The 20,170-nt window shown below is 43.1% G+C and overlaps 1 protein-coding gene across 2 annotated transcripts in view; it reads right to left on the reverse strand.

Annotated features, from left to right (window-relative positions):
- Window positions 1-11,026: 11,026 nt before the first annotated feature.
- Window positions 11,027-20,170, reverse strand: part of ZNF462 (zinc finger protein 462) — a gene marked incomplete at both ends in the record, with an annotated part of 90,608 nt that continues 81,464 nt past the window's right edge. For both annotated transcript variants that reach the window (XM_080709082.1, XM_080709081.1), the window contains 3 exons: window positions 11,027-11,234; window positions 12,293-12,416; window positions 18,236-18,368. In XM_080709082.1, the coding sequence (XP_080565208.1) occupies window positions 11,027-11,234; window positions 12,293-12,416; window positions 18,236-18,368 (465 nt within the window). The remainder of the gene's footprint in view (window positions 11,235-12,292; window positions 12,417-18,235; window positions 18,369-20,170) is intronic.

The following is a 20,170-nucleotide window of genomic DNA, read 5'->3' on the forward strand; positions in this document are numbered from 1 at the left end:
ATCACTGGTTCATGGATAGCCTCAGCTACTTAGTGAGGCCTTTTGCAACTTAGTGAGACCTTGTTTCAAAATAAAGAATAAAAAATAGGGCTGATGGTGTAGCTTGGAGGTAGAATGCCCCTTGGTTCCACCCCCAGTAACACAAAAAATTAATTAATTAATTAAAAGAGATCACAAGATTTGCATATAACTTATGCACACTCTTCTGTGTAATTTAAGTTATCTATAGAGATTACTTGCAATATCTAATACAATATATATATGCTATGTAAATAGTCATACTGTATTGTGGGGGAAAGATAAGAATCTGTATATTTTTAGTACAGATGGATTTTTCTTTCTCTGATATATATTTTTTTCATAATGGGGCTTGAACCTCAGGGCATTCTACCTCTGAGCTACACCTCTCTCTCACTACATTGTTGAGGCTGTCCTTGAACCTGCAATTCTCCTGTCTCAGCTTCTCAAGTACTGGGATTACAGGCATGTAATGCCAGGGTTTCCTGAATATTTTTCGTCCATGGTATGTTGACTCTACGGCAGAACCTGTGGTTACAGGGGGCTGAAGTGCATACAACTAAGTCCTCTTCTGCCAATAACACAGATGGAGAAACTGAGATATAAGGGGATTATCTTCCCCAGGCAAAATTTGCACCAAAGCAGCCTGACTTCACAGCCTTCACTCTTACTCAGGATCAGATTATATTAGCCACAATCTACTCTCACAACATGAAATGAGAATCCAGTCATATTATCCCAACTCTCATTTGCTCGCTCTTCCTTCCTCCTTTCCAACGGTTCCTCTAACACTTGGGCAACTGCATTGGCATCAGAAAGCCCATCATGCCAACATCCCTTCCCTTAGCCCAAATCTGACGAGGCAGTGGGCGAAGATAGACCTGAGCTCACCCAGTCCTAGGGAAGGCTTTCCTCTGCCCATCTTCCTCTGGCCTTGGTGGCCATTCCCTAAGCATCGCCTCCCAGACAGAAGGGCAGAGGCAGGGCTTCCTTCCTGCATGGGCTACAGAAAGCCAGAGCCCTGGGGAGCCGTGGATGGGCCCAGGCCTGTAGCTGCAGCCATCCAAGCAGCCCCCGGAGGAGACACTTCCAGCTTCAGGGAAAAGGTCAGAATTTCAATCTCATGTTTTCACACATCTTAAATGGATTTCCGAGGAGCTGTGGCTGCCCGCTCCTCTCTTTAAACAATGTGGTTAAGCTGCTGTCGCGCGGCTAGAGGCTGCATTCCTCTTGCATTCTGATGTGGTTTCTGGAAGTCATGCATGCAGTTAGCTAAACCAAACTAAGCTGCTTCATTAATGGGAGCAAGCTCAAGAGAGAAATTGTGAATAGAAAACAAGGCCGAGTTTGCTTTCCAGGCCGAATGCAAAATGCCAGATAATTAAGTAGGCGGGGAAAGAAAGTGTCCCTTCAGATTCCCAGAGTGACTCTTGCTCTCGTTTCTTTGTTAGGTGGTGATGGTGGTGCTGGTGCTGGTGGTATGTGTGTGGAAGGGTGTTGCAAAAGAAGTCCTAACAAAAGACCTGTTACCCCGGCCTCTCTGCATGAAGAGCATAGTAATAACTAATTCTTGCAGTTCTGTTTAGCCTCCTTGTCCCTCTTCCACATAGCCCTCTGCAGCAGCTCCAGCTCTTAACCTCTCTGCTACTCACTCCCTACTTCCCCTTTGGGATCCCCCCTCAAACACAGGGTGCATCCACATGGACCAGTCATCGCTGCGCCCCCATCTGCAAGTGTATGGAAGAGCTCATTCCCTTTCCCTCTCCAAAGCCAAGGCTCTGCAGTGCCCTGCAACACACCAGGACATCTCTTGTCAATTTCCCTGCTCCTGCCCTCCTGTGTAATAAACATGTCCGAATCACTTATGTTCTAAAAAGCATGCCTCTCCAGCCTGCCTCTCTAGGGCTCCTGGCCCGCTCTTGCCTGGCACTTTCCCAGGTGAGCCTGTTGTTACTGTCCACCTTCACCTCATGGCCCTGCGTTGCCCTCCCACTACAGCCAACGCTGGCGTCTCCTTGCTTCACTCCGGGGCAGTTGCCGCTACTGTCCACGTCCAGATCCAGGGGAGCGCCTCATCCATCCATTCACTATCCAACTCTGGGCAAGAGAGGATGGTCAAGGTGACCTTGAGGGGGAGTGCTGGTGTTCCCGATCCTTGCTATTTGCTCCCAGGCTGGAATTGCAGACAAAGACTTTTTTTTTCCCCATCAACTGAGCTGCATATTTTTTACTTAGATATTTAAAAAAGCAATATCAAGCTCCGAAAGAAAATGTAACATTGATGCCAAATCAGATGAGAACTAACACTTGGTATCAACAGGAATATATTTGAATTTTAAAAGGCTAGCTGCATCTGACAGCAATGTGTCTCAGCTACTTAGAGCCTGAGTCGGGTGGGGTGGGGGAGGGGAGCACATTTCATCATCCATCCAGCTATCCATTTCTACCACAGACGCATACTGAGTCCTGACTCAGGGCCAGGATCCATGTAAGGCACGAGGGAGACGAAGATGAGCAAGACGAAGGGCAGCGTGAAGCAGAGTGGTTGGGTAACGCTTGGCTACTTGTGGTGCCCCGCCCCTCCCAGCTGTGCACCTTGGCGAGGCTTGAACCTTTCACCAAGGGCTCTGATCTGTGAAATGGGACGAATAATAGTAGTCACTGGGATAACTGGGTTGAATGGTGATCCTCCCACCCCAAAGATGTGGCTACTTGGGATCTGTAACTATGACTGATGGTTAATCTGTACTGTCAACCTGAGTGGACTGAGAAATACCTAGAATCCGGAGACTTCGGGTGTGTGGATGAGATGATTGACATGTGGAACTGCACGTCGACAGGAAGTCCCGACCATAGAATGGCACTGTCCAATGGACGGTGTGGGGAGGGACTGGCTGGAAATCAAACTTGATCCTTGCTGAAAGGGGTGAGTCTGTTGCCACTGTTTTCACCAGAGGATGAGGATTATTAGGCTCCAGCTTCACTCTTCTAACGTGACTCTTCCCGGTGATTCTCCAGGAGTTTCCAGACTTTTCCATCTTGCACTGGGGCTGCATCATTTGTCCTGCTGGCTCCCTCGGCTCTCAGGTGTGCAGACTGCCACTGTGGAGTTCAGCTTCTGATTGCCTAGCCAATTTGATCAATCCTTTTTTTTATATAATATGCATATCCTGTGGACTCTGTTTCTCTAAAGAACTTGATTAATACAATGACCTTCTTGGAAAAAGGTCTTGCTGGATGTTATTAAGGATCTTGAGATGAGATCATCCCGGATTAGGGTGGGTCTTAAATTCACTAACTGGTGTTCTTAGAAATGAAGAAAAGGGGGAAAGAACCAGAGACATAGAGGAGAAGGTGCTGGGAAGACAGAGGCATCTGCAAGCCAAGGAACAAGCTTTGCCCACAGCCACCAGAAGCCAGGAGAGGCTAGGGACGGATTCTCCCTCGGAGCTCCAGGAGGAACCAACCAACCCTGCCAAAGCCTGGATTTTTCACTTTTAGCCTCCAAAATAATTGTAGAATGAATTTTTGTTGTTTTAAGCCACCAAGTTTATGCTTATCGATTTCAGCAGTGCTAGGAAATCTGGCACAGAGATGAGTGAGAGGGTGTGTCTGAAGTATTTAGACTTGTTCCTGGAGCATCTTTGTTAACTATTTATTAAAAGAGGAGATACAGATGGTAGGATGGAAGTCTACGCCCTGTGACAGGGCAGTCAGGGAGGGTTCCACATCTGCAGTGACATTTAGGATGCATCTCAAAGGGCGGTGGTTTCCAGAAGACCAAATAGCTTAGCACTGAAGGCACACACACAGTGAGCGGTGTGGAAAGGAACTGACATTTCCAGGAAACGAGGAGCAGGATGTTTTGAGGCATCTTGTGAGCAACATGATGGAGTGCTCGTTCATCCCTGTCTCACTAAGGACGAATGAGAGTAAGAGAGCCTTTTTACCAACACTTCCTCTTCTATTTTCTATCTTTTCTGCACTTGATGTTGATAGAAGACAGGGAGATGGGAAAGGCCAATGCCTTCCTTCTATTTCCCAGTGTGACTGCTGGGGCAGATGGCCCTCTTCTAAAGGGCTGCAAAATATCACCAGCTCAGGCTCAGTCAACACAGAGCAACGTCTTTTCTTGTACCTTTGCATTGGGAATCTCTTTCTTTAGGAGGCTCAATTAACTAAAGGATACAATTGCACTGACCTTGTCTTGACTTGAGCAGGCTACCATTTTGCAGCAGTCAGAAGCCACTTTCCATCCTGAATAACAAGCAAACCTAAGCAAAGTGGCTTAAGCAAATATCTTTCCCTCTCCTTCATCTCAGGGCAAGAAATTCCGGGTGGTGAGTCTAGGCTGCCATGCCCACAATGAACGTAGGGATCTGGCTTCCTTCAACTTTCGGATCCATCAACTCATATAATGTGAAAGTTTGTCACTTTTCTACTCTTCTTGTCTAAGAGTTACAAGATGCTGCTCTATATTTCACAAGAGATTTTGGATGAAAAAAAGAATTAAAAAAAGGAGATTACACCTGTAATCCCAGTACTTGGGAGGGTCACAGGTTTGAAGCCTGCCACAGCAACTTGGCAAGATCCTGTTTCCAAGTAGAAAAATAAAATAGGGCTGGGGGTGTAGGTTGGAGGTACAATGCCCCTGGGTTCAGTCTCTAGTAACATACACACACACACACAAAAAAAAAAAAAAAAAAAAAAAGATGAGGGGAGAGGTAAAAGAGGAGAAAAGAAACACAAAGAGAGAGGTGGGATCTGTAACCGGAAAGAAAATATTCTCAGAAAATTTCAATACATCTACATTTATACTTCATTGGCCAGAATTGTGGAACTTGGTAGTCCTAGCTGCAAAAGAAGCTGAGAATGTGTGTGTGTTTGTCCCCTCCCCATCCCTTTTCCTCTGGCATACACCCCACACCAATCACTCAAAACCTCATTCAGTGGTCCAGCTTCTCCAACATCATGCATCACTATCATGGAGGCAGCTAGTCCCTTCCTCATTTATATTTCTAAATTACTCTTTTGTAGTCGGGAGTGGTGTCCCACGCTTCTAATCCCAGCATTTGGGAGGCTGAGACAGGGGGATCATGGTTTGTGGACAGCCTCAACCACTTAGTGAAGCCCTTTGCAACTCAGTGAGATCTTGTTTCCAAATAAAGAATAAAAAATAGGTCTGGGGTTTTAGCTCAGAGGTAGAATGCTCCTGAGTTCCATTCCCAGTAACGCAAAAAATAAAATAAAATAAAAATAAAATCGGGTTGGGATGTATCTCAGAAGTAGAATGCTCCTGGGTTCAAGCCCTAGTAATATACTACACTACACACACACACACACACACACACACACACACACACACACACAGAGAGAGAGAGAGAGAGAGAGAGAGAGAGAGAGAGGTAAGAATTTAAAAATATCAGTAAAAAGCAAGTAAGATGCATGGTTGAATATTGTAATATTCATGCAACAAATAAGAAAATTAAGGCACAAAAGGGTTTAGGTAACTGGGATTTGAGTCCAGGCGGCCTGACTTTAGAACCTTCAGTCATGATCAGGCGATGCGTCTTCCCTTCCTCTTGATGTCCAAGAGCATGACTAAGTTACTCTGTTCATGGCTGGTGTTGCCACAAATTAATAATGGCCTTTAGAAAGTTAACATTACCTCTAGGAATTTATTTTAATGAAATTATCCAAAATCATGATAAGTAGGAAACACACTGGCAAAATTTGACTTCATTATTTGCAATATTGTGAAAATTTCAAACACCTGAACGTTCAATAACACTCAGGAGTTATAGAGTTAATGTATTTCCATTTAATATGTTACATGGTTCTGAAGTCTTTAATTATGAAGACTCTATAGCAACATAGGAAATGTTTATACTATTAAGTTAAAAACAGCATGTTACAAAACTGTTGATTGTGATTCCAGCCATGTCAAAAATGCCCAGGGATGAAAGTGGTAGAAGACATCCCTGGATGTGAATGTGGACGATGTTAGGATGACTTTGATTTCACCTCTAAAACTGTCACATGAATAATTATAAATGCTTTGCTGAATCTTAAAACCGTGTGTGTGATCTTAAAACTTTGTGTGTGTTGTGTGTGTGTGTGTGTGTGTGTGTGTGTGTTACTAGGGATGGAACCCAGGGGCATGGCATCCTACTTCTCAGCTATACCCTCAGCCCTATATCATTATTTCTTTTGAAATTGGATCTTGCTAGGTTGCTGAGGTTGGCCTCCAACTTATGATTGTCCCGTCTTAACCTCCCAACTACGGGGACTACACATGTGTGCTTAAAACTACATCTTTTGGTTCATTAGTACAAAAGAAGAGATATTTTTACTATGCTAAGCTTGCTCCTCCGAGAGCTCTGACATCACACAAACAGTTTATAAATAAGTAGAGCTCTAAGCAAAGAATATATCCTATAGCAATTTTCATTAAGCTTAGGGCTAAAGACTTGCCCAATGTGTGTGAGCAGCCAATTTCTTAGATGCCTCTCTAATCCAAATTTTTCCCCTTGGGCTGACAGAAAATCTATTTACTACCAAGACCTTGTTTCCCTCAGGGTTGCTAGCTAGCATCAACACCAAAGTACAGTTGCAGCTGCACATAAGGAGCGTAAGAGTGCAGCCATCCCCGGCATCCTTAATGGTGGTCCTGTCTCCAAACATCCTATTTCTAACTTCACTACTTGTCAAGACATGAGCATATATTCCTGTTTGTCATCATACAGTAGCAAGCACCAAAGATGTACTCCAAAATTTTGACTAAGTGTCTAGGTGATGGAACCAGCACCCTGTGCTTGCTGAAGAATAATAGAGGGTTTCTCCATTCCCCCTTCATTCCCAAAGGAGCACCTCTGTTTTGAGCTGTGGCACAGGTTCCTAGCTTACATGTTCTTCTTGGATTCATTGGTAGCATACAGTTTAAAGTTCTCAGCCCCCTTGTGGGTAGGTGGGGGCCATGGCCAGGTCTAGCCCATGATGTGAGATTGGAAATGAGTTGTGCTATTTCTGGAATGAAGTATTTGAGTGGGCAACTCTCAGTAACGACCCTGGGACTCATGTGCTAAGGTGGCAGCATCATCAGAGGGGGACGCTCAGATTTCTGAGTCCCCAGGTGAAGGGACATCCCGTGTACCCTCCCTGGAAGTGAAAGCTCCATTGTGCTGAGCTAGAGATTCCAGAATTTGCCTTGTTACAGAGTAATATCTGTATATCCGGGTTCCTCCACACAAAACCAAGTGGGAGTACCAATTAGACTAAACTCAGTTGTTTCTAATGTTATTTGATGGAGTGCATGAAAGCAGAGCTGATTTGTAGTGGAGTCCATCTAGTCACTTTCTCTCCTTTATAAAAACATAGGACAACCTTCTCAACTAGTAGACCTAGAAAGGGCTATCTCTGGAGCATTTGAGAATAAAAAGAATATGATTCTTATGGATCCCCATCCCTTTTTTTTTTTTTTGGTGCGCTGCCGCCTACCAGTCAAGCTCAGAACCAAACATGTACCTTACATATGGCCTCACGGGACACATTTTATCAACTCCCAACTATCATAACTTTGCTACTCAATCCTCACTTTCCCTTTGGGCCCCAATTTATCACGTTACCTATATACAGCTTTGCAAGTCTCAAGACAACTTTTTTTTTTTTTATGATGAAGAGAATACCAAGGATGAGAACCAAGTTTTTAGGATGAACTCTAAATCCATCACTACGAGGCATTCTTCTAACACTGGTAGAGGCAGTCTTAGTCCGCTCTGAGTTTAACAATTAACGCTGTTGATTTTAACTTACTCTTCTAGGTTTCATGACAAATCTTTGATTTAGAACAGGGTAGCTCAAAAAATAAGCCAATGGTGATAATTTGGTACAGGGTTCACAGTAAAGCTAGTCTGAGACTCCTGCTTTCAGAAGGTAAAGGCGGTAACATTGTGACTTGGAGCCTATCACCTGGGACTTACAGTTAGTTTAAAATGACTGTGCTCAGGGACCCCGAGTCCTAGCTTCTGTTCCAGTACTGGACCTGCCTCCTGGAAGCTTCATACAGCATGTTGATTCAAATTTTTGATTGAAAGTAGTCCCTCCATAAAATTCTTCAGTTAGCGATGAATTTCTGATGCAGGAATATCATCTTCAAATCCTAGTTTCCATCTCACCTTAATTTTACCTTTGCTGTCCACACTGGTGTAGATTTGGGGGCTTGAAATATCTGATGCACATGTACTGCAAGGTACAGCGCTCTATCGTTTCGACATTTCCTATCTGTAGTTACGTCCATAAATGACTTACGACAGATGCATATAAACACATGTGAAAAAAATTCTTTATTAATTTCTCACATTTCATTACAAAATGTATGTTGCAAACAACTTGAATAACCTACTTGTGTTTTTTTTTATTATTTGTTTGTTTTTAAACCCTTGGCTTCAAGGACTCAGGATCTCCCTATCTTTTATCAAGTATCGGGAAACACTGATTATTGTAGTCAATAGGTTATCATTTTGCTATTTATTTTCTTCTCTCAAGCTCTGAAAAAAATGTCCTCTGTATAAATTAAACAACAACAACAACAAAAATGTTGTAAAATCTATGTCATTACAGTCAACAGAATTATAATAATGCATCCAAAATGTGCGGCCACAAAATATCAGGTATATGTTTGAAAAAGAAAAAAAAATGACATTCTAGCCTTGTTAAAAGGATAATGGTCCCATATTTTTATTAACAGGTTAGCAAAACAAAATCCAATGGATTACAATATTTACATGTTATTTGAAAAATAAAGTAGTGATAAAAGCATGTCACAATTCTTTTCTTTTTTTTTTCCTTCCTTCTTTTTGTTTATTTTTTGGTAACCATTACAAACACCCAATCCAGGTATGGAACTGTTTAATACATTTGAAATGAGGCCAATTAAAAACAAAGATGGACACAAAATGAATCTTTGTCTACAGAGTTCACACTTTCCCCATTTTCTGGTTTCCATATGATATAGTCCCCATCCCTAAAAAAATATTAAATTAAATGTCCTACAAATAAAAAATTTTAACAGCAAGAAAATAAAAGAAGAACATGCTTTTCAAGTAAGCACTTATTCCACAAATGCAACATCTTTCCATGGATTTTATTTGAAGCTGTGTGGGACACGGTCATCTTGGTGATCCCCCTTCTTTTTCTCCCCTCCCCCTCCCCAACCCTTCCAAGTTTAAAAACAAAACAAAACAAAAACATGAAAATCAAAAGACTCACGTGCGCACACATGTGTATACAACACACACACACACACACACACACACACACACACACACACACACAAGCTAAGATGCACACGGGCTTCTAAAACCTAGGCTTCAAGAAAAATGCATTTCTACTTTTTGGAAGGAAACCCTTTGTTCACAATCAGAACATATTATAAATGTAGACTTAGATTTAGTCTAAGCTGCTCCATCCAGAAGAAGCTAATATGGGGAAACAGAGCAGCTGGCAGCTAGATTAAGGAAAAAAGGAAAAAAAAAAAAGAAGTAGTTCTCCAAGCTCCTTGTAGGATCTATGTCATTTCTTGTCCATTCTCACCAAAAGGATGGAACTCTAGCACATCCCTTCATCCCCCAAATAATTGAGAGCCCCCCTCCCCGCAAAACACAATGCAAACAGAACCACAGATTTTTAAATCACACACAAAAGCCAGCCCATCCTAACAGAAATTATTGGTGTGAGACGAATAATGTGTTAATTTGACAGGCAATGAAAGGGTGAAGAGGACCTCTTTGTCTGGCCTACAAGCTGCATAGCTGTCCTGAAAGTTTGGTTCTTTAGTTAAATTAAAAAAGAAAGAAAGAAAGAAAGAAAAAAAGAAAGAAAGAAAGAAAGAAAGAGAGAAGGAAAGAAAGAGAAAAAGAGTTAACATCTTTGTTATTTTCATATTTAAAATAAAAACATTCCTATTCACAAAAAAGGAAATCTCCCTTGCCCCCAAATGAAAACAACACACGCGCGCGCACACATACACACACACAATTTATATGAAAAACCGAATTGTGCTGTGTTTGTAACACTCAAATTGATAGAAAATAAACATGTGGCAAACAAAATTCCACGTTCACTTTAAAATTAGCTCACATGAATCTATCAAATTCTAAATTATAGTTGAACACTAATAAACAGCTTACCTGGAATAAAGGATGACAATTCACAAACAGTTATCTAATAATTAAAGTCTGTTTCTTTTTTTTGTTTTGTTTTTTACTAAAATAATTAAAAAAATCACAGTATTTTAAGAAATAAAACCCACGTGGGGATTTTAAGCACAATTTGTGTTCCTTTCTTTAAAACTCTTTTTTTTTTCTCCATTCACCATCTTGCCCAGCAGTTCTCTCTACATTTAACCACAAGGACGACAGGTAGTACTGACAAATGCAGAGAATTCCCTTGGTTAAGTTTGAGGTACTAGGAAACAGGTGACTGTTTTATGCAAAGCAGTTTTTTTTGTTTTGTTTTTTGTTGTTTTATTTCTTTTTTTTTCTTCTTTTTTTCCCAAAGCGGCTGCAGTTAGGTCTTGAAAAAGCTTAAGGTATTAAAACTAGAAAAACGCACTGAAAGTTGTGCGTCAAAAAGTTGTTCCCCTAACGAGAAGTCTTCTACGGTCCCGGAAGCTTCTGTTTCCACCTACTGTCCAAGACCACCACGGAGTGCGCCGTGCCCATGGAAGATACTTCTGTCTCAGCAACAAATAAAACTTCCACGGTGAAGATCCGGAAGAAAAGATGCAGTGATGGAAAAGGAGCCACATATTCCAACCATTTAAATAACTTTAATTTACATACTCACTCACACAGGTACCAGTGCTTTGAAAATAATTGTTCAGTCCTAAAAAGCAGCTTTTGTTCTGTCTTTTCTGTCCCTCCCTTTGCAGCCCACGCCGGCCCTCCCACTTTTTTTTTTTTTTTCATCACGGTTCAAGTAAGGTTTGATTAAGAATTTCACCAAACTCTTATTCGTTTTTGGCCTCTTCATTCTCTAGGAGAGATTTGTCGGCAGCTACTACACAGATGGCTACTGTGTCGTTCTTTAGGGAAAAGTCTAAGCCGATGGGCTCATCATCTTCCTTTTCTTCTATGGATGGCATCTTAACACTGTCCTCCACCATCTCTTTTGGGTGGATGTCTTCTCTGCTCACTTGCTTGGTGTCATTTAATGCCCTGGTGAGAATATCCATGGGAGACATAGATGAGCACATATGCTTTTCTTCATTAAAAAACAAAACAAAACACCCAACTGTCCCTATTTCCACCACCCTAAACAGCCTTTGGGATTCCGCTGAACAAATGCTAGGGATGTACGGCTGAGCTGCCGGTGATTTATCCTGGCTCTCTGCTGTGTCTAGGCCATGTATTCCTGAATCTTTTTAAAGATTTGAACCCCCCACACTTGCACAACAAAATTTGCTATTATGCTCTGTTTTGATTACACCATGTATTCTCCCCCACCAGATTAACATAATTTTATGTCATCTCCTTTACTGGGGCATAAGTGGTAAAATAGCAAGAACTGTCTTATGTTCAAATCCATCAGATGAATTCAGAAGGTTGGATAAATTAAGATTAAAAAGAACTCAGGTATTAAAGATTTATTGGAAGGACCAAAACCAAATAACAGAAGCAGAGGAAAGAAAGAAAGAAAGAAAGAAAGAAAGAAAGAAAGAAAGAAAGAAAGAAAGAGAGAGAGAAGAACCCAAAGATCGAACCTCTATCTTGAGAAGCTTAAATCTAGAGACTTAACATTTTGGGCATATTCTCCCAAAAGGACCAAATCTTATTCTTTCTGTGTATCTGGTGTCCCCCCTCTGCAGAGCGGACAAAGATTTCTAAGTTCAAAGATCTTGGAAGGATCTGACAGATGTGCTCTCATCTACCTGAGAGGCAGGGGAAGGGCAAGTTCAAGGTCACTCCGGGAAGTCAGACATTTACACCAGGTTTATATTTTCTCATGGAATGTGACCCTAATGAAAACTCGAGCGACAGTGGCTGGAAAAACACTGTACTTTTGCATGGGAACTTTCTGGGATGTATCATTCATAAGCATGGTTTTCCTTCATCTCATTTGACTCTGGGTCCCTCCCTCACAACCACCTCCCCTCCCACGGCCTGGAAAGGTAACGCAGGGGGCTCTATCTAGTTGGTGAACCAAATCAAGGACTCTGGCCTCCCTCCCACGGCCTCACTGTGTACAGAGATGCTCTGGGGACCGTCCCACTTACATGCCGTGTCTCAGCACATGTCTTTCCCACTCCGATCCCTGTGAAAATGCCCGTCCACAGAATTCACACGGAAAACGCTTCTCGGTGTTAATAGCAGTGCCATGGTCAGAAAATCTCATCAGCTCTGTAAAGAGAAAGGCTTGGTGTTACCTGTGTGCCGTGGGAGTTTGCGGAGGTGAGGGGATGAGGGAATGTCCCCAGGAAACCCTTTCCTACCTCCCCTCTCCCGGTCTTAAAGTTTTCTTTAAGAAAGTTTTCTTGAGTATTTCTCCAGAACTGCTCCTGGATCTGGGCCCCAAGCCTCCCCATCTTTTCTCACCTCCCCAACAGCTAACATCGCAAAGCTTCTGGGCCTTTCTTTCCAGAAGAGCCCCCTCTGCCCATTGTATGGGCACCTGAGCATTTCCTTTTGTATGTAATCTCTCCCTTCTCTGTGCTCTCTACCAGCACCTCTTCTATTCATCTTCTCATTGACACAGGTTTATCTTTGCTTACTGGGAAGCAACACAGGCTGCCAACAGCACTAGACCAGCTAGGTGTTGTAGACCTCAGGGCTTCTTCTTGTCCCAAGCCAAGCTGAAGCCTCAGGACTTGTGGTCACTTGGATATCATAATCAGCACCTCACAGGGGGGTTGCAAGCCCTAACTCAGATCGACAAGGACAGAACTTTGCAGGAGTGTGAATCTGGACCACTGGGAGCTGGGGGAGCCCTGGCCAGCTGCCTGAAAACTACTCCTCAATCAGTGATGCTCTCCACTGTGGGTATAGACAGATGTTTCTGGATGGGTCTGCTGTAAGCACCAAATATTGACCTAGTTGTTTTCCTTTTTTTGTGGTGCCGGGCACACGGCAGGGTGTGATCAATGTGGCTGGTTGGCTAATTGTTCCCATGCTATGCCTCCTGGCAAACTCAAAGGTGACAGCGTCTGTGGCCTTTGTGGCAGCCTGAGTCCCAAGCCTATGTGTGTTTCATTATCCCACAGGGGGCCAAGTCTTCACCAAGGTGATACAGTGGGACCAGCAGGTTTTGTAGCCTGCTGCAACGTAAGGGCGCCAAGTGGGGAGTGGGACCATCTCTGCATACGTGACCACTCAGGGCCCACACGGACACGACATGACAGGAAGATGTCTCCTGGCTGAAAGAGTCCATCTCATAGAGCCCTCAGGACGGCACTGACAGTCAAGGAGCTGCCTTCATCCCTGCCTCAAAAAAGCCGTGTGAACGCGGCCAGTTTTCACAAAAGATGAAACATTTTCTCACAAATTAAGAAGATCACCACACAAGCCATTAAAAATAATTGCACAGACTATCTTCCTTGATTCTTTTCATTGGAAATGAGACAGCACCATCTGCTCTGCGCATTAATTCCTTAGCAGGGATTATCTTGGGCAAGAAATCAACAGAATGCCTTCCTGACTCCTCCCCGCTGCATAATGAGAGGGGGTGGGGCGGGGAGGATTCGGCCCAGGTTCATTTTGATTTTTTCATGCCTGGTTTCTCTCTCGCTTTCAAATTCCCTCCAAGCCTCCTAGGCAGAACCTGCTATGTGTCCTCGTGTGTGTTTGTGCTCAGCCCTCTCTCCAGCCCTCATGTTTGGAAAGGAGGCTGGGAATGGGGTAGCGATGGGACCATGAACTCCTTAAGCTGAGGGTGTCTGATGCAAGTCTAAATTGCCAACAAGGGAATGTTCTGGGTACATTTGCTCTTTTACCCTTAGGAAACATGAAACCACTCGTCTGTTCCTCCCAACAGCACATGCTACGTTTCACCCTCAAAGGAGGAGCCACTGGTTACCTGTCACACTTCAAATAGCTCCATTAGCACGAGAGCTACACTAAGGCCACCTCTCACCCTCTGCTCCTAGAAGCCAGGGCGCCCCAGAAAAAAAACAAATCACCCCGAGGCTACGGTCTGACGTTTCTCCTCCTTGGCAGGAATCTATGGGGATGGTGGAAAATTGATTCACGGTCTGTTCAAAGGTGATGGGACAAAGGAGGCTGTTTTGCAAGGTGGGTGAGGAGAAAGGCAGGTTTAGACTTGTAATTCCCATCACCGTGGCTGGAAGTCACTCAGGAACACCCCATCTCCCACCCCTCTGGGAGGAATATGTGCTTCTCCACCCTAGGACTGCAGTGTTCAGTGAGAAGCAGAGACCATGGAGTTCTTTCCAGTTAAGCCAATCTGGCCTGATGTCACGGAGCCAAAGGGGAAAGGGAAGACTGGGATGGGCAAAGAGAGCAAAGGTGCTGCGGCCCCACCCTGCCTCAGCTGCCATCTTTCCTCCCAATTTCCTATGTTTGCTTTCTTTTCTTTTTCTTCCTTTTCTCTCCCTTTCTCCCTTTCTTTTTGGATTGATTCAGGAGCATTCATAGTAAAAAAAAAAAAAAAAAAATGTATTGGTGAAAGGTTTAAAGAAAAAAACAAAAACAAGAAAAAGCCCTGCTTCTCAGTTCCCAACAATTTTTCTTATAAGAAATGGTGAATGCGGGCTCTACTAGTAAAAGTGGTAACTTCACAAGAACAACCAACCTCCACAGTGAGGAATTTTGTTTGTGTGTTTTCAGGTTGACTGTAGGCACAGGGCGTCGACAAGCTAGCGCTCCTTGACTGTCTCTCCCTACTCTTTGTCTTGGTTGGAGGTCAATGGCCAAACTGGACCCCCCAGTTTGTAAAACTGTGGTCCTCTGTCCTGGGTATGTGGTGGAAGGGTGGGAACAGGGCAAGAAAAAGAATGGAGAATACTGCATAAGAAAACAGCTAACACAGATGCTTTCTTAGGTTGGCTGCTGACCAAGCAGGAAGAACAAAGATATTCTACAAACGTACACCTTACAGTGAGGTGTAATGGCCACTGGGTCCCCAGATTTCAGGGCCAGGTTCCTCTCAATAAAGAACATTCCACTGCCCGAGGGGTTGGGCAATTGGTATATCGTATAAAAAGTCTTACCTTTGGAGCTAAAGCCCTAAATTCAATTTAACTTAACTTCGCATATCCAAAGCAAAAACTAATAACACCTATACTTGTAGGGTTATATTTATTAGGTGGCTACCGTGTCGAGATTCTGGGCCAAGGCTTATAATTTTATTATTATTAATTTAATTTAATTTTATTTTATTGTAGTAATGAGGGGTTGAAGCCAATGCCTCACACATGCGAGGTAACTGCTCTATCACTGAGTTACATTCTCATCCCTTATTTAATCTTTAGAGCAAGAGAAGACCCAGGAAAGACCCCAAAATAATTAAAATAATCTGAAGGAAACCGAATAGTGCTGAAAGCACCACATGGCTTAACTTCAAAACCGACTGTAAGCCGGGCGTGGTGGCGCACGCTTGTAATCCCAGCATTCGGGAGGCTGAGATCTGAGGATCGCGGTTCGCGGACAGCCTCAGCTACTGAGTGAGGCCCTTTGGAACTCAGTGAGACCCTGTTTCAAAAATAAGAATAAAAAAATTGGGCTGGGGGTGTATCTCAGAGGTTGAATGCCCCTGGGTTCCATCCAAAGTACCGCAAAAATAAATAAATAAATAAATTAATTAATAAATAAATGCAACACAATACTAAATTCTAAAAATGAGAGGTCTTAAAATTAAAAAATAAGTTGGCGGTGGTGGCACACACCTGTAATTCCAGTCCCTGGGAGGCTGAGACAGAAGGGTGACAGATTCAAGGCCAACCTCAGCAATTTACTGAGACCCTGGGCAACTTAGCAAGATCCTGCTTCAAAGTAAAAAATAAAAGAGGGCTTGGGGAGCAGCTTGGAGGTAGAATGCACTTGTGTTTGATCTCTAGCACCACACACACACGTGCACACACAAGCGCACACACACACACAAATTCATACATATATAGATCTCCTTAGTAGGTAGGTGATTCTGTTATCATTATTGTATAGATCATGAATAATGCACAAAGAGATAAAGTAATTTTAAAGTCCTAAAGACAGTAAGTAGCAGAAATGGGAACCAAATTCAGATAGGCTAAATGCAGAGTCCTCTATGTTCCCTTCAATTAGATAAAAGGTTATATATAGATTATCTACAGTGAATCAGGCATGTAAGGATGCTCAGTAATGGCAAATAATACTAATCTGTGAATATTTATTTCTCAGATTTAAGTTACCCATGTGGTTTAAATGAATCTGCAATAACTAAAATCACATACCCAACTTATTTTCTTGTATGTATAGTCTAGGGATTTCCTCAATATTCCATATTGAACAATACAGAAAAACAATACTCTAGATCACATAAATGTAAATCTCCAACTAAATATATCTTCAAAACCTTTTTATTTTGAAATAAATATAGACTGAGCTGGGCGTGGTGGCGCACGCTTGTAATCCCAGCATTTGGGAGGCTGAGGCAGGAAGATCATGGTTTGTGACCAGCTTCAGCTACTTAGTGAAGCCCTTTGCAACTCAGTGAGACCTTGTTTCAAAATAAAGAATATGCCTGGCGTGGTGGCGCACGCTTGTAATCCCCATGCTTGGGAGGTGGAGACAGGAGGATTGCGCAGATTCGAAACCAGCCTCACTGGCTTAAGAGACGCTGTTTCTAAATAAAATATAAAACATAGGTCTGAGACTGTAGCCCAGAGGTAGAAGGGTTCCATCCCCAGTACCACCAAAAAAAAAAAAAAAAAAAAAAGGAATAAAAAAAAGGGCAGGGTGACATACACTTGTAATCCCAGCATTTGGGAGGCTGGGACTGAAGGATCGCAGTTCGCAGACAGCCTCAGCTATTTAGTGAGGCCCTTTGCAACTCAGTGAGACCCTGTTTCAAAAATAAAAAAGACTAAGCCGGGTGTGGTGGCGCACACTTGTAATCCCCGCGTTTGGGAGGCTGAGACAGGAGGATCGCACGGGTTCAAAGCCAGCCTCAGTTACTTAGTGAGGCTCTCAGCAACTTAGTGAGACCCTGTTTCCAAATAAAATATAAAAAAGGTCTGGGAGTATAGCCGGGAGGTAGAAAGCCTCTGGGTTCCACCCCCAGTACCACCAAAAAAATAAATAAATAAAAAAAATAAAAAAATACTAAAAAAAAAATAGGGCTGGGGGTGTAGCTCTAAGGTAGAATGCCCCTGGATTTCATTCCCAGTACTGAAAATAAATAAATAAATACAGACTGGCAGAAAGTTGGAAAAAATAGTTCTATAAAAAAGTTCTGTAAAAATGTGGTGAGATGGAAAATGTGGTCCTCTTTCTCCCTCTTTACAAAGTGAAAACAGAACTCCAAACCGTAAGAGAAGGGCCCTGCAGAGGTGGAGGGAGACAGGGTTCAAGTTCTTTGTGTCCTCCCACTATCAGCCCAGAAGTATTAAGACCAGCAGTAGTATTTTATTTTAAATGTCCAAGCCAGGCCTGGTGGAGCATACCTATAATCCCAGTACTTAGGAGGAGGCTAAGACAGGAGGATTGAAAGTTTGAGACCAGCCTCAGCAACTTAAGAGACCCAGTTTCAAAATAATAAAATAGGTCTGGAGGAGTAGCTTAGAGGCACAATATCTATGGGTTCAATCCCCAGTACTGAAACCAACCAACCAACCAACCAACCAACCAACCAACGCATTGGATTCCAAGTTCATTCTCATTCCTCAATAGCCTTACAGTGGCACCATCTAGCTATCTGTCTCTCTTCATGCTGAAAATTCCCCAGGCACAAGTTTTCCTTGTTAAATCCAAATGGCTGACATATATATATTTTTCAACAAATGTATATCTATAACTAGGGAGGAAATGTCTGTTTTCCTTGGAGTTTCTGTAGCTGGTAATAGTTTACAAAGACACGGCCCCTGAGGTTTCCCGAGTCAGTCTGCTCTGCTGCTTAAGTCAGAAAGATGGCTCCTTCTGTTCCTTGCACAGCCTCCTCCTGCCTCCCTTCTGTCTCACCGCGGACGAGCTGGATGCCATCTGGGCCCGAGGGAGTAGGCGGGACTAACCTCTGTCCTCAGCCTTGCTGTTCATTTCTTCCTCCTTGTCCTCATCGTCACTGCTGGAACTCTCCATCTTCTCCTTCATCTGTTCTAGCTGATCCAAGTTAACCCGTCCAACCAGCTCAAAGTTACGGCTCACCTGGAAAACGTCCAAACAAAAGATGGAAAAAAATGAACCACGGACTGAATGGAGGTTCCCCTTGGCCCTGGAGACCTTTACAACATTACTGACTTGTGACGGCGCTTTTGGAACCAGGACCAATGACCCAGGTGCCCAAAGACCCTTTTCTTACTTTAACTCCCCGAGATGGATCTGCCCTTTGCTCCCACATCCCACCATTTACATTGGAGCTGTCAACACGGGACATTCCTTACCAAACTTAATAATAATGGGTACAGAAAGCCAAACGTAGCATGAAGCCTAGGGCATACAGAAAGTATCCAATAAATAGTTTATTTGTATTTTGAAACAGGGTCTCACTAGGTTGATGAGAGTTTCACTTCTTGCTGAGGCTGTCCTCAAACCTGGGATCTTCCTGTCTTAGTCTCCCAAATACTGGGATTACAAGTGTGCACCACTACACCTGACTAGAAAGTTTTAGTGTGTGTGTGTGTGTGTGTGTGTGTGTGTGTGTGTATGTGTGTGGCTGGGGGTTGAAAGCCCAGGAGCATTCTACCCCCGAGCCACAACCCCAACCCTATTTTTTATTTTGAAACAGGGTCTCACTAAGTTGCAGAGGGCTTCACCGAGTGGCTGAGGCTGGCTGTAAACCTGAGATCCTCTTGTCTCAGCCTCCCAAGTACTAGGATTACAAAAATGTTTTTGAGTTGAATTCAAAAGTGTGACTTTCATAAATCTAAGCCTCAAATATTTCTGGAGGCAAAGAGGCTCTGTAAATATCCTGGCCTCAAGCAGTAAGGTTCACAACCTTCCTGACCTGGGGTGGGGGGCAGTCCCAGCTCAGGCCAGATGACAATGGTTTGACTCTTAACTCTATTTCAAATGAAAGACAGTATTATTACTGTTGGTTTAACTATGGTATTGGAAGCTGACCACAGCATATTTATCAAGGCTGAGATTATCTGAGAAAAATGTTAATGACTAACTCCTGAAAAGATCTTTTTTTTGTGTGTGTGGTACTGAGAATGGAACCTAGAGGCATTCTATCTTAGCATTAAACCTCCAGCCTGATTTTATTTCTTATTTGGAATTAAGTCTCACTAGATTGATGAGAGTCTCAGTACTTGCTTAGACTGTCCTCGAACCCATGATCCTCCTGTCTCAGCCTCCCAAGTACTGGGATTACAGGTGTGAGCCACCATGCCCAGCCTGAAAAGCCCTTTAAAAGTTTTACCTGTGGCTGGTTCTTCCTTATATAAAATGCATTCAGAATAATGTGGGAATCCTAGTCTTTTTCAAAATATCATTCAAGGGACACAAAAATAATACTAAGAAGGCTTTAATGATTTTTCCATTTTGGATTCTTAAGATCGATGGTATGCACAAAATTTACCTTTTTTATTAATGTACTTTCAGAGCCTCTCCAGTTGCATAGAATTTGTCAGGAATGACGCAAGACCCAAGCCGATAACCAGCCACAGCTCAAGTCAATAAGCAGCCTTGGCTGCTCCTCTGGGCTCCCATGGTTAGGGGCCAGCATGGGGGGCATGGCCAAGATGAACGGAGACTTGGTTCTGGTGTCCAGAGGCTCATGGTTTAGTTGAAGAGGGAAGACAGACATCATTAATTAGATTCCAAGGCAGACTTCTACGGCTGCCACAGAAGAGAAAGAGTGTGATGAGGGCACAGGAGAGGAAAGAGAATTTACAAGACAACCCGAAAATATTCTCTGGGACCAGACTGAAACAGAGATTTGCTGAGCACCACCAACTCCATATGCCTGGCAGATGGGAAGAGCATCCTCGGCCGTGACAAATGTG

The sequence above is a fragment of the Muscardinus avellanarius genome (genome assembly GCF_963383645.1).
Source record: "Muscardinus avellanarius genome assembly, chromosome: 13".
Lineage (NCBI taxonomy): Eukaryota > Metazoa > Chordata > Mammalia > Rodentia > Gliridae > Muscardinus > Muscardinus avellanarius.